Here is a 13,547-nt window from a genome sequence, read left to right as displayed (position 1 = left end):
CTTCTCCCTCTGACCCTCTTCCCTCTCGTGCTCTCTGTCTCTCAATCTCTCTCTCAAATAAATAAATAAAATCTTTAAAAAAAAAAAAGATGTAACTGATTGCTAAACCTTAAAGCATTAACCACTCCCAGGGATAATATGTGCATTTAAATTCATCAGTTTCCCCCACCCCCAAGGAAAATTTGTTAGGATCTGGTGCACAAAAAGTATTGTTCTAGGTACTATGGGGGATATACAGAAGTTGTTCCTACCTTTGAAATGCTTATAAGCTACACTAACTGTGGAGTAGATTAGGAAGACAAAAGAAGCAAAAAGGGAACTACATCATTATATGTTAGACACTGTGCTAGGCAATTTACTTATATCGAATTCTTACAACAAACTTTTGAGGCTGAATTTTCATAGACATTTTATAAATGTGGAAATGGAGGCTCGGAGAAGTTAAGTGACAAGTTCCCAGAGTTAGTGGCAGAGCTGGCTTTTAAGCCCTGGACCTTCTGGACCTGACTCCACACTATTATCTCTCTTAATGAACACTGCCTCATCAAAAAGGTGTGTGTGTATGTGTGTGTGTGTGTAATTATAGTGCAAAGCAGATCAGGTCAGTGCCATACTTATGATGCAGAGTATGAAGTATATGGAGAGGCAATAGAGCAATGGTTAAGAACCTGGGCTCTTTTTTTAAAAGATTTTATTTATTTATCTGACAGAGAGAGAGCCCAAGCAGGGGGAGCGGCAGAGGGAGAGGGAGAAGCAGGCCTTCCACCGAGCAGGGATCCCGAGGCAGGACCATTGGATCACTACCTGAGCCCAAGGCAGCCGCCCAAAGACTGAGTCACCCAGGTGCCCAAGAACCTGGGCTCCTAACCCAGGTTAAGACTGCTTAGGTTTGGGGGCGCCTGGGTGGATCAGTCATTAAGCGTCTGCCTTCGGCTCAGGTCATGATCCCAGAGTCCTGGGATTGAGCCCCCGCATCGGGCTTCCTGCTCAGCGGGAAGCCTGTGTCTCCCTCTCCCACTCCCCTGCTTGTGTTCCCTCTCTCACTGTGTCTCTCTCTGTCAAATAAATAAAATCTTTAAAAAAAGACTGCCTAGGTTTGAATTCTGGCTCTCCACTTGCCAGCAGGTACTCTTGGGCAAGTTACTTATTTCCCTGTGCCTCAACAATGGTCCATCCATAAAGTGGGAGCTCATACCTAGCTTGCAGTGTTGCTGTAAAGCTAATGAGTTAATACAAGTAAAGGGTGGTTGTCTAGCACTTAGTAAACAGTAAACAGATATTGGTTATTATTTCAGCAAATCAGAGGAGGGAGAAGCCATATCCAGCTGGGACTGGATCAGGAAAGGCTTTGCGGAGATGACATTGAAGAAAAGGTTGAATGTTAAGGAATAGTGATGGAGTAGGGAAAGGGAATGTAGGGGAGGTGGGAAAGCTCAGGTTGTATGGGGCCCTGAGTAGATAGGAGAGGAGGGGAGGCATGGGAGCTATTGGAAGATAAACCTCCAAAGAGAGGCAGAGGTCAAAATGCCAAATCTAAAACTCTGGCGTTAACGACTGGACAATGGGAGCCATTAAAGGTTTTCCAGGCAGAGAAAAATAAACCTTTCTTCAGGAGCAACGGAGCCTGACAACTTTGCAGTTTTATCCTTGAATGTTACCCACTGCAGAAACAAATAAACTGAGGACCGCTGTTTCGACTGAGGGAAAGGGAAAGGGGAGAGAAGGAGGGAGGTTGCAAAAAGGGAGTGAATAACTAGAGGACTATAGAGATGAAAAGTGCGCCTGGTGGGAAGTGGTGGGCAGGAGGTCTCCCCTGATTCCTCCTTCCAGAGCAGCCCAGGAACAGACCTCGAAGCATAACCTACTTTCCTCCCATTTTAAGACGTGAAGTATCCACCTCAGTTTAGGTCTTTAACTTCCAGACTGTGCTTTTGGCCAGGAGTAAGCGTAGGGCATTAGGACCCAGAGATTGTTGTAGTGAGAGAGGTTGAATCTCGATCTCTCAATTTTTCTCTCGAGCTCCCTCCTCTCCCTCCCTTTGTCATTCTAGCTGCCTGCTGCCTCCGCAGCGTCCCTCTAGCTCTCTCTGTGCTAACTGCCTGCGCCTTAGACAGACGGGGTGCGCCCAGCGGAAGGATTAGTTGGGACCTGCCTCGGTGACCCCATGGCATCCCCCAGAACCATAACTGTCGTGGCCCTCTCAGTGGCCCTGGGACTCTTCTTTGTTTTCATGGGAACTATCAAGTTGACCCCCAGGCTCAGCAAGGATGCCTACACTGAGATGGTAAGTGAAGCAAAAGGGTGACGAGGGACGCACCCCCAAGGGATTGTGAGTACCTCTCCCCTTCTTTCCTTCCCAGTCCATGGTCCGGTCCCCTTAACCCCTACCCCCACCCCGGACCATACCTTCTCCCCAACAACTTTGCGGCTTTGAAAGAGCAGCTGGACAAGAGCGATTTCATTTGTGGGCTATGCTGGGAGCAACTGTTTTGGAGCCACTGGATGCCAGTTGGGGGAGGGGTCGCCCAGCGAGTACACCCCACCTCCAAGTAAACCAGAAGGCTGAGACCTGCGTAACACCTGTCACTGGCAGGAATCCTTCCCTCCTTCTAGCACACCCGAAGTCCGGGCAACCAGTCTGCAAGTCTGATTCCTTCCCTTGGAGCTAAGAGTTTAGCAAGCTGGAGAGTTTATTTATCTTAGGGAAGAACAAAGGGGAAGGAGGGAAAGATCTGGAGGAGAACGGGCTACTAAAACAAGCGATTCCTAGGGGCGGGAAAGGTATTCCTCATCCCTGGTGGAGAGCTGATCCCCTAACCGCCTGGCTGTGTCTGTATCCTTCAGACAAAGCAGTCTTGGCCCAAATAAAGGTCATTGAGCGCCTGCTTCTGCCCCTTCTCTCAAGGGAGACCTGGGTGTTTTGTTTTGTTTTGTTTGTGGGCTAATCTGCAAAGTCTGCCTCTTCTTTCCTGCAAAATAGTCCATAATTCCCACCTTGCCTCCTGTGGATGCCCGGGGTCAGGTCCTCTTCAGGTTTTCCCCTCTGCAGAGTTGGAATCACCGAAGGTGACTGGCCAAAACATTTCCTCTGCAACCTGGGGGCTGGGCTGCTCTCCCCAGTTGGGCGTGAAGAGGACTTGTTCCTATGCTGTGGAGTGCGAGGAGATGGCAGGGGATGTTTCCAGCACTTTCGGTCTCTCGTCTTTCGTCTCTCCCCCTGTCACTTTGCCTCTTCATTTCCCCGCCCCAGCTGAAGAGAACCTGCTTCTCACTGCCTTTGCCTGACTGCCAGTAATGGGAGGGAACCCATTACTGGGCTCTCAAGGTCAAGAAGGAAAGGAGCTTAGGGGAGGAACAGGAAGGGGGAGAGAAAAGAGGCAAGAGGGTCTCCCCGTTAGGGCTGAGGCAAGGAGGTCTAGCCCCATATGTTGGCAGGAATAAATAGCGCTCTCCTGGAGCCCACTGCGGAGCCTTCCAGAGCCCCTCAACGTGAGCTGCAAATAGATGGAGACTGACAGATTGTAGATGCTCAGAAAATGTTTGCAGGCAGCCCTGGCTTCTGTCTCAGGGTTTGAGCTGGTGCTTTCCATGTCTCTCTCACCACAGGATCACCCTGGGGTGGGGGAGGGTGGCTGGGATTCAAGGGCCTAGGTCTAGCCCCAGTGGCAAATACTAATGTATTTCTCCTTCTCCCTTCCCCTCCTCCCAGCATGTTTGACCAGATGGAATTGAAATCAGGTCAAAATGAGTATCCAAGGCAGCCTGCACTGGGGAGGGGAGGGGAGGTGGGGTAGCAGAAGCCACCAAAGGCAGACGGACAGTGTGGAGGTGAAATGCCACTATATTGTTGTCTTGGCGGTAGTAGTTTAGTGTTAGATTACAAGTAAATGAATATGCTATTGCTTTTCTTTACTTTTCATATATACATGTATTAATATGTTTGTGTGTGCACCTTAGGTATTTTTGACTTTTTCTTTTCCTTAGGACATAGTATCCTTCTTCAGTATACTCCCTGGCCCCCAGGCCCTCCTCAGCTGTTTTAGAGGCCCCCCACCCCACACTGCACCCTAAGTACAATGTTAGGCTCTGCAGGCAATCCAACTAAGATGGAGTCACCGGGAATCTTCCTACCAGCTTGGCAGGAGCTCACAAGGAGGACCAGCCACAAATGGGTTTATAGTAGGTTTCTTCCTAGGGAGTGGAGCTGTCTATTGCAGTCTACTGAAAAGTCGAAGAAACCAATATCAAGATTTCATATCACAAAGGAACATATTTAAATAGGTATAAGCTAATACAGCAGTATAGAACTATTGTGCGTGCGTGCGCGTGTGTGTGTATGTGTATGTACACACAATTCTGTGCTTATGTGTTCAGGGGCATGGAAGAACTATGTCTAGCTGGGAGGTAGACTTCACAGTAGTATGAAGCTTGAGGAGGATTTTCAGATTGCCTTTTCCAGGGTCCCCTCCTGCATTGAACATTGGCCCCAGGCTGGGGATGGCTGTTCAGCACAGGACCCACGGCACCAGTCCTGGGCTGGCCAAGCTTTATTCTTAAGTCCATAGGAAATGGGAAAAACTCAGTTCTAGTACAAAGAAGGGGCTCAATTTATATTTGTTGAATGGATGAGTGAATGAATGAGTCATTGGAGCATTGTCTTGGCTGGTCACCACCCTTCAGAGTTCTCTGGTTGGATCTTGATTATGTAGTTCAGGAGCCATTTCTTGCTCTTAGAAGGGGGTATGGCCCCTTAGGACCCCAACTCTAGATCAGTTAGGTTGATTATCTGGGATTTTCTGTTTTCCATTTAGGAGTAATTCCTCTGCTTTGACAGTCATGCATTGCCTGCAGTAGCTTTTCTTACAAGATCTCAAAGTGTTGTTGTTTAAAGATTATTTGCTCTTTAAAACATATCAGTGAGGTAAATTCATTTTATTAGTTATTCTTATTTTACTGATGGATCAAACTGATCCAGTATCATAGGGTAAGCTGTTGTGGGAGCAGAGATTAGAAACCAAGCCCGTGACTGAATATTCTCAGTAGAGGAGTCATTAATGATTACAACTGCCTTTTTGGATGTCAGAACTTGCAACTGATTCTTGAAAATATCTGGCATACTTTTGCTTCTTTTTCGTAACAGCTCAACTGCACCAATCCATATTTTTACTTCGAAACCAATTTCAAATTTAGATTTTTGGTTTTTTTCTTTTCTGCCACTTTTTAATTTCTTGTTCTAAAACCATTAGCGTTATGCTTAGGTGTTGTCCCCTCCATAAAGAATCATTGCTAAAAACCAAACAGACAAATGACTAGTAGCTTCTTTCCTGTCCTGCAGAAGCCAGGAATGGTTAATGTAAAGAACACAGGCTTTCAGTCATATAGGTTTGTGCTTGAGTCCTGACATTCCTACTGCCTCAGTTTCCTCATCTGTAAAATGAGGACAATAATTCTTCCCTTAGTAGGTTGTTGTAAATATTAATTGAGATTATATATGGAAGCATCTGGTACAGTGTTTACATATAGCAAATGTTCAAGAAATGCTCTGGGTGAAGTGATGGTGATAATTGATTCCACATCATGCAGTGGCTTCCTGACTAATTTGAATGGTCAGTTTAAGGGATTGAAATCAGGCATTTAGGGGCGCCTGGGTGGCTCAGTCGTTAAGCGTCTGCCTTCGGCTCAGGTCATGGTCCCAGGGTCCTGGGATGGAGCCCCGCATCGGGCTTCCTGCTCTATGGGAAGCCTGCTTCTCCCTCTCCCACTCCCCCTGCTTGTGTTCCCTCTCTTGCTGTGTCTCTCTCTGTCAAATAAATAAATTAAATCTTAAAAAAAAAAAAAGAAATCAGGCATTTAGAAGAGCAAGATGCTATTTTCATGTGCCCTGGTGAACAGACCTTTATGCAATTAGCTAATTTTGAAAACTCCACACTTGCTGCCGGTTAATGCACGGTGGATTCCATGCAGAACTTCCAGATGTCACTCTGAATTGCCCATTTGGTGTGTGTCGCCCCATACCTCCTCCAGATTTAGCAAGTGTCATTATAGAGTACTCTAAAGCCCACATGAATTCAACATGACTGATCACTCCCTTGACTAAATGCCTTCATTAATTCACTTGAAATTGGGAGACAGCACTTACAAATGCTGCTAAGCAGTTTTCTGTGCAATGATGGGGAACATACAAAAGGTTGACTTGCTCTAAATTTGCTATCCAGATCTTTGTAGCAGTGGTTCCGTTCTGTAATCAAAAGGGGCCACATGTAGAATGGTGAGAAAATACCCAAAAATCCTGTCGCAATGAAGCCAAGGGATTTTGACCCCAAGGAAAACAGGGCAAGTCTCTGCTTCTTCTTCGCATCCCCTCAGAGGGAAGCTTTGTTGATTTGGTTGATTGGCTTATCTATAGTTAAATGCCATCCAGTTTGTATAACCCTGGGGAAACACTCCAGATACGTTTGGGCAGTTTATTTAACGTCCTTAGGTAATCTTTTATGCTTCCAATCACCGCCATTAATTGCTTTCCAGCTAGGTGATAAGATAGTGATTCACTGATGCTTAGACTGCTCTCTGAGGGGGTACAGTACTTTTATTCCCTCAGAGAGGAAACTGCCTCTGAGTTGTGAAGTGACTTTGCCTTAGTTCATACAGCCAACCATCCCAAGCTAAACTCCACTGGAGCTGATGCCGGGGCATTGGAACCTTTAAGGTCTCAATGGCCAAGAGCTATGCTTGTTACAGAGCTACCTTTGGGCCTCAAATGCAATCTGGGAAGGATCCAGTTTGGTTAGTAGGACCAGGTTTACCAGCTTCCCCTGTAGGTAGGTACTATATGACAGTGGGAAGTAGAATTGCTTAAAATGTGTTTATCATTCACATGGATATTTGGCAATTAAACACGTGATGGCTTTTTATTGCATTTAAGAAATAATCGATAACTCACATGTGGCTTTTTCCCCTACAAAAATGCAGGGAAATCATACTGGAGTCAGTAAACTTTGCAGCAGTTATGTAGCCTTTATGGTCTAAGATAGCAATGAGGCTGAGAATTTTAGCCAAAATGTATTTTTGTCAGTGCCCTCTTTCGCTTTCATAGTTTTTTTTCTCTCTGTAAATTTTAGTGAAGTGTGACATACATTCTGAAATGTGCATCTAACATAAATGTACAGTTCAAGGAATTTTCAGAATACTCCTGTGTAACCAGCACCCATATCGAGAACACAGAACATCAGCTCCCCAGAAACCGCCCTCATGGCCCCTTCCAGTTACTACCTCCCCAAGAGTTATTATTTTCTGACTTCCAACAATATAGGTTAGTTTTACCTGTTTTTGAACTTTATATAAATGGAATTCACAGTAGATTAGCCTTTTTTTTTCATTTACCCAACTGGCATAAGTATACTGAAGTGGACCAAACCACTTGGTCTCTGTTCCCATTTTGTCCTGTTAGCTGACTTGGATCAGTTATTAATTGTAATTGAAGATAAGTGTAATTAGACAGTTTTGAGTTCTTCAAATAAATGTCATTAATATGAGATCATGGACCCTGGGGTGTTGTGAAGAGTAAATGACAAAAAGAAAAAAGGTATGACTAAAGAAAGGCTCCATATGCTTTTGACTCATGTCTGAATCATATCTTCTCACACCATAAGAAAGGACCTGTTTGATTCACCACTATTATCATTAAAATAATCACCGTGGCTTGCTTGCAAACACATGGACTTCTCATTATTGTATGGTTCATTAATAATGAAGTGTGTGTGTGTGTGTGTGTGTGTGTGTGTGTGTGGCCCTTGTTTGATGCCATGATGCTATGTTTTTTGTTTTTTTTTACTAAATCTCCAAAATGTTCATTTAATTTACAAAAAGGGGAAACCCAGATAATAAAACGCTTAGTAATTTTCTCCAAGCAACTTAGGAACAAAACTAAAATTGAAATTTAGCTTATCTTAAGAATCTCAGCCCAAGGATATTGTTGGATGATTGCTTTCGATTAAAGGGATTTGAAACATTTGACTGAACACTCCTCTTCCCTGCTTCCCTGCCCTATAAAGAAACTAAGGTTACAGGGTCTGGGTCATTGCAATGGAAGGGAAACAGACCCAACAAAGTGAATTGTGAGAGCCTTTTGGGAGAGTGACTCAGTCAACTCTCTTTATTCTTTTTTTTTTTTTTTTTTTTTAAAGATTTTATTTATTTATTTGAGACAGAGAGAATGAGAGAGAGAGAGCACATGAGAGGGGGGAGGGTCAGAGGGAGAAGCAGGCTCCCTGCCGAGCAGAGAGCCCGATGTGGGACTCGATCCCAGGACTCCAGGATCATGACCTGAGCTGAAAGCAGTCGCTTAACCAACTGAGCCACCCAGGCGCCCAACTCTCTTTATTCTTACTATCAGAACAATTAAAGTCTTTAGAGCTCTAGTTACTATAGATTCAAGACATGTGAACCTTCTATTGTTAGAACCGAGGTGGCCCAGACCAAACATTGATGCGGCTGGCAATAGTAGGATTCTTCTGATGTCTCCATCCTACTCCACAGGAGAAAGAATAAAGGGCTTCCTATAATGTCAAGACTCCATCCAAGCTTAGTCCCATTTCTAACAAATTAAACATTCCCTGTCTGGAGTCCTGGAGAATAGATGCTATCTATACCTACTCAGCTTTGAACTAAAGATTTGATGAGATGGCTTATCCATGTGCAGTTTCCTCTGGAGAAAGGAAAGGGAAAAAAAGAGGCAACAGCTGCATAAAAGAGCCACAGCTGTAGTTTAAGCAGCTAGATAAACAACTGAAAAAGTAATATGAAGTTACACCAATGTAAAGAAAAAAAATCACCCAAGTTCTAGGAACTTGATTTAAAGATGTGGAATTTGGCCCCAGGCTACAGATTCCACTGTAGTATAGTTAAGAATCTATTCCTGAATGATGGGTGGTTAGCCTTAGCCAAAAAAGGAGCGTTTCCAGAAGCCACTCAGCCAGCATCTGAAGTCTTGGCTCTGAACTGACTGTGGGAAACTCATCTTGCCTCCTGCATTCATCATGTCAAAAGCTTACATTTAGGGTTTAGGAACTGCCTCTTGGGAAGCTTTGTGCTGTTAATTAGAAATAGTCCTCACTTACAAGTGTTAAGGAAGCCTCTTGTGTCTAGATCTCTTTCCCTAATATTGCCCCGTTACTGTTACCAGAGTGCAGAGGGGGAGAGAGTGGGCAGGTGGCATCTAGTTTAATAGTGAGAGGAAACGGGTACACTTTTCCCCACCACCAGGTGCCCTAACCCTCATCTCTGCTCTGCTCCATGTGCGTCTGGCTCAGTTCAGCCCAGAGTTTTACTCTGCCGACTAGTCAACGTCTCTCCTAATTTCTCTGAAAGTCCCTGATTTAACCTGAAATGGGAAAAGGGAGGAAGTAAGACTAACACTCTGTGTTTCCTTTACATGCTCAGGAACAGGATAGGGACTAGGGTGAGGTGAAATTTTAAAGACAGGATCTGATAGGGCCAGGATTGGGAAGAGATAAGGCAGGGTTGTATAAGTGCAGAGCTGGATCTTGCATATATGTAGAAGCTTTGATATTTTGCTCATTAATGATATTATCTACCTTAATCAAGAAATGTTTTTGGTGCCCTCTTAAATTTTGCATTCAAGGCAAATAGCCTGGCTCATTTCACTTTAGTCTTAACCCTGCTCAGGAAAATGACGCTCAGAGAGGTCAAATAATTTGCCTATGGACACCCAACTAGAAAGTGACAGAGATGGGATTTAAAGCCAAGTCTGTTTGAATCAAAACCCATGTTTGTTTGTTTTTTTTTCACTAAACCATTGGTCTTTTTTTTTTTTTTTTATCTGAGAGAGAGAATGGGAGACAGAGAGCATGAGAGGGGGAGGATCAGAGGGAGAAGCAGACTCCCCGCTGAGCAGGGAGCCCGATGCGGGACTCGATCCCGGGACTCCAGGATCATGACCTGAGCCGAAGGCAGTTGCTTAACCAACTGAGCCACCCAGGCGCCCTAAACCATTGGTCTTTTAACAGTCCTCATAGAGGATTATCTTGTGCCACTCATGATAATTAATCCATGAAATAAGGTGCATTCACTTATCCAAAAGTGAGAGAAATGACTTCACATTTGTTCCAAACCTAGAGTGTGTGAACACTATTCTTTTTTTTTTTTAAAGATTTTATTTATTTATTTGAGAGAGAGAGAATGAGAGACAGAGAGCATGAGAGGGAGGAGGGGCAGAGGGAGAAGCAGACTCCCTGCCGAGCAGGGAGCCCGATGCGGGACTCGATCCAGGGACTCCAGGATCATGACCTGAGCCGAAGGCAGTCACTTAACCAACTGAGCCACCCAGGCGCCCGTGAACACTATTCTAAGTGCCAGATGCTTCTAAGAGGTCAAGTTGGCTTTCTGCCTGATTCTTATGATACTTGCCTCGCATCTGGAACTTTTGACTATTCTCTTCTTGAAAACCTTGGGCCCCATGACCCTGTCTCTCTTGGTTTTCCCCCTACTTTTCTGACCACACTCTCTTCTGTCTACTTTGTGGACTATCTTTCTCTTTCCATTTCTTAAATGTCTGTCACACAATTTTTCCCACTGTATATATACATTCTACCTGGGATACTGATGACTATCCATTCTATATCTTTATTCCAGACCTCTCTTACTGAGCTGCCTACCAGACATCTCCACTTAGATGTCTTAGAGACACTTCAACTAAAAAACCCAAATTGAGTCCCTTACTCCTTCTTACCCCTTGCCCCACCCCCAACCTGTCCTTTCAGATGCATGCCCAAACCTGGAGAATGGTAACACCCTTCTACCCAGGTACCCAAGCCAGAGACCAGAGAATCTTTCTTTACTTATCCCTTTCCCTCAGGTTCCACTTCCAGTATAACACTAAATTCTGTTGATTTTGCATTAAAGGTATCCTTGACTCATCCCCCTTCCCTATATCCCTACTGTCATTACTCTAGGTCTCTTACTTGGTCTCCTTGCTTCCAGGCATACCTCTCCCAATCCATCCTCCACACTTTTTCCAGAGGGACCTTCCTCAAAAGCAAATTATGTTGCTCCCCCTGGCTTATAGGATAAAATCCACCTCCACAACACAACATATATAGTTCCCCATGATCTCATAGTGACACATATATAGACATGTATAAGAGGACATATATAGTTCTCATGATTCATGATTCATATCTATCTCCCCTGTCTCATGTCTCACTGTCACCCCTCCCTCTCCCAACCTATGCTGAACTGGGGTGGTGTTTGAAACACCCAAGTCTGTTTTGTGCTTCAGGGCCTTTGCTTATCCAGTTTCCTCTGCCTGCAATGCCCTTCCCTTATTGATCTTGCAAACACCTGGTCTTCCTTTAATATTCCACTCTAGCTTTTCTCCGTTTCCATCTAGGGAAAATTGACCACTCTGGTGTGGCTCCACTATATCTACTGCATAATTTTGTTCAGCACCCATAACTTTTCTTCATATAAACTCAAGCTTCAGGAAGGCAGGGCCTTTGAATGATTGACATCTGTATCCAAAGTACCTAGTACAGTGCCTAGCGCAAGGAAGCACTTAATAAATATTGAATGAATTAATGGGTACTTACTGAAAACAAAGCAGTGGGCCAACATAATAAGACACTTGATAAAATCTCATCGATTTACTACAGGCCAATCTGAATACAGTGAAAAATATGATTATCTATTACCCTAAGGTCAATATAATCTTATTACTTTGTAATATATCCAGTGACTCCCTCCTCTGTTCTATGATGTCTCCCTTTGGGCTACAATTAGACCTTGTACAGACGTCTATTATGTGTCACTAACCATGTTGCTTTATACTGGTGTTTTGTGTATCTGTTTCCCCCCACTGGATCAAGAGCTTCTTGACCCAACAAATACATATTTGTTGAATTAAAATTAGTGAACTTGCACCAGGCTAATCAAAGTAGTGTCTTGTAAAGGCCTGGGACTTTATTTCACTGACCATGAGAATGATTTTTATCTTACTATATTTTAAAGATATATAAGGGGCTAACATTTGCACACATTTTTATTTTTCTATTTACTTAGTACTCACTTTTAATTTTTGAAGATTCCACAAATATAAACTCCTGCTCAGCTTTTTTCTGAATTATCACAGATTCCAAATTAAGGAAGTCCGAATTAGTGAGGCTTTATCATACTGCGCCTTGCCTTGTTTCATTTTTGTTGGTATTTGTGTGCATCTGGGTTTGGACGAGGCAGGCACTAGAAAATGTGGTTGTGGCTAATCTGTACCAGACTTTATGGGCCCAATAAATTTTCTTATAAATGCTTTTAGTGTTGTTTATGATTTATAATCAGAAAATAATTTTTAACTATAAAGCCAAATTCTCTTTGGTGCTGTTACTAAGTCTTATTTATTTTTAAAGATTTTATCTATTTATTTTAGAGAGAGAAAGAGAGCACAAGTGGGGGGGGGAGGAGCAGAGGGAGAGGGACAAGCGGACTCCATGCTGAACGCAGAGCCCAGCCCCACAGTCATGCATGACCTGAGCTGAAATCACGTGTCAGACCCTCAACAAACTGAGCCACCAGGCACCCTGTTGTTACTAAGGTTTAAATCACAGGGACCTCAGAAGATTGCTTGTTTTTTTCTTATCTTAATTACAAGGCTTTTATTTAGGGGCCACAGTAAAAAAAAAAAAAAGGGACCTGATGGGGACATGGAAAGGGAATGGTGGGGAAAGAGGCCCTTGCTTCTGTGTTCTTCATTCTAATTTTAAAATCATGGTTAATGTGCCATTCCTCGTGGTATTTCACTCTAGAAACGTGCTTACAAGAGCTATGTCCGAGCCCTCCCTCTGCTGAAGAAAATGGGGATCAATTCCATTCTCCTCCGCAAAAGCATTGGTGCTCTTGAGGTGGCCTGTGGCATTGTCATGACCCTTGTGCCTGGGCGTCCCAAAGATGTGGCCAACTTCTTCCTACTCTTGCTGGTGTTGGCTGTGCTCTTCTTCCATCAACTAGTCGGTGATCCTCTCAAACGCTACGCCCATGCTCTGGTGTTTGGAATCCTGCTCACCTGCCGCCTGCTGATTGCCCGCAAGCCTGAAGACCGGTCTTCTGAGAAGAAGCCCTTGCCACCACCAGGGCAAGCAGGGAATGCCGGGAACGCGGAGGAGCAGCCCTCTTTATATGAGAAGGCCCCTCAGGGCAAAATGAAGTTGTCATAGGAAAGCAGAAGTGCAAAAAGTGAACCTTCCAGGCAGTTGCCTCCATGACACCCAGGAAGATGTCAGTGTGTGTTTTTCATTTGATTTATTTATCTTGAAGGAAAGGGAAAAAAATATAATCTGCAAGTTAATGGTCCTATTGGCTTGTGTACACCTATACCCTAAAATGACCTCCCCACATAGACATATGTGCACCACCTTTAATCACTTTGGGGCAACTCTCACATCTTGCTGCATGTACATGTATACGGCTAACTGTTGAAGTGTATTTGTGAGATGGACTCCAGCAAGCATGTGACTATAAGATTATGTGTGGGAAAATGTATT

General features: G+C 44.1%; 1 protein-coding gene across 1 annotated transcript; it reads left to right on the top strand.

The window, feature by feature from the left end:
• Positions 1-1,988: 1,988 nt before the first annotated feature.
• On the top strand, positions 1,989-13,319 carry TMEM35A (transmembrane protein 35A). Its single transcript, XM_021695261.1, has 2 exons — positions 1,989-2,284; positions 12,813-13,319. Exons 1-2 carry the CDS (start codon positions 2,165-2,167, stop codon positions 13,218-13,220), a joined length of 528 nt encoding a protein of 175 aa, XP_021550936.1. The 5' UTR covers positions 1,989-2,164; the 3' UTR covers positions 13,221-13,319.
• Positions 13,320-13,547: the final 228 nt, after the last annotated feature.

This window comes from Neomonachus schauinslandi, chromosome X (assembly GCF_002201575.2).
Source record: "Neomonachus schauinslandi chromosome X, ASM220157v2, whole genome shotgun sequence".
Taxonomy (NCBI): domain Eukaryota; kingdom Metazoa; phylum Chordata; class Mammalia; order Carnivora; family Phocidae; genus Neomonachus; species Neomonachus schauinslandi.
This window is presented reverse-complemented; position numbering and strand designations above follow the sequence as displayed.

Excerpts from the sequence above, each read along its gene's own strand:
- TMEM35A (XM_021695261.1), top strand. The coding sequence starts at position 2,165 with ATGGCATCCCCCAGAACCATAACTGTCGTGGCCCTCTCAGTGGCCCTG. Across the intron at positions 2,285-12,812 it reads AGGATGCCTACACTGAGATG|AAACGTGCTTACAAGAGCTA; the intron begins GTAAGTGAAGCA and ends ATTTCACTCTAG.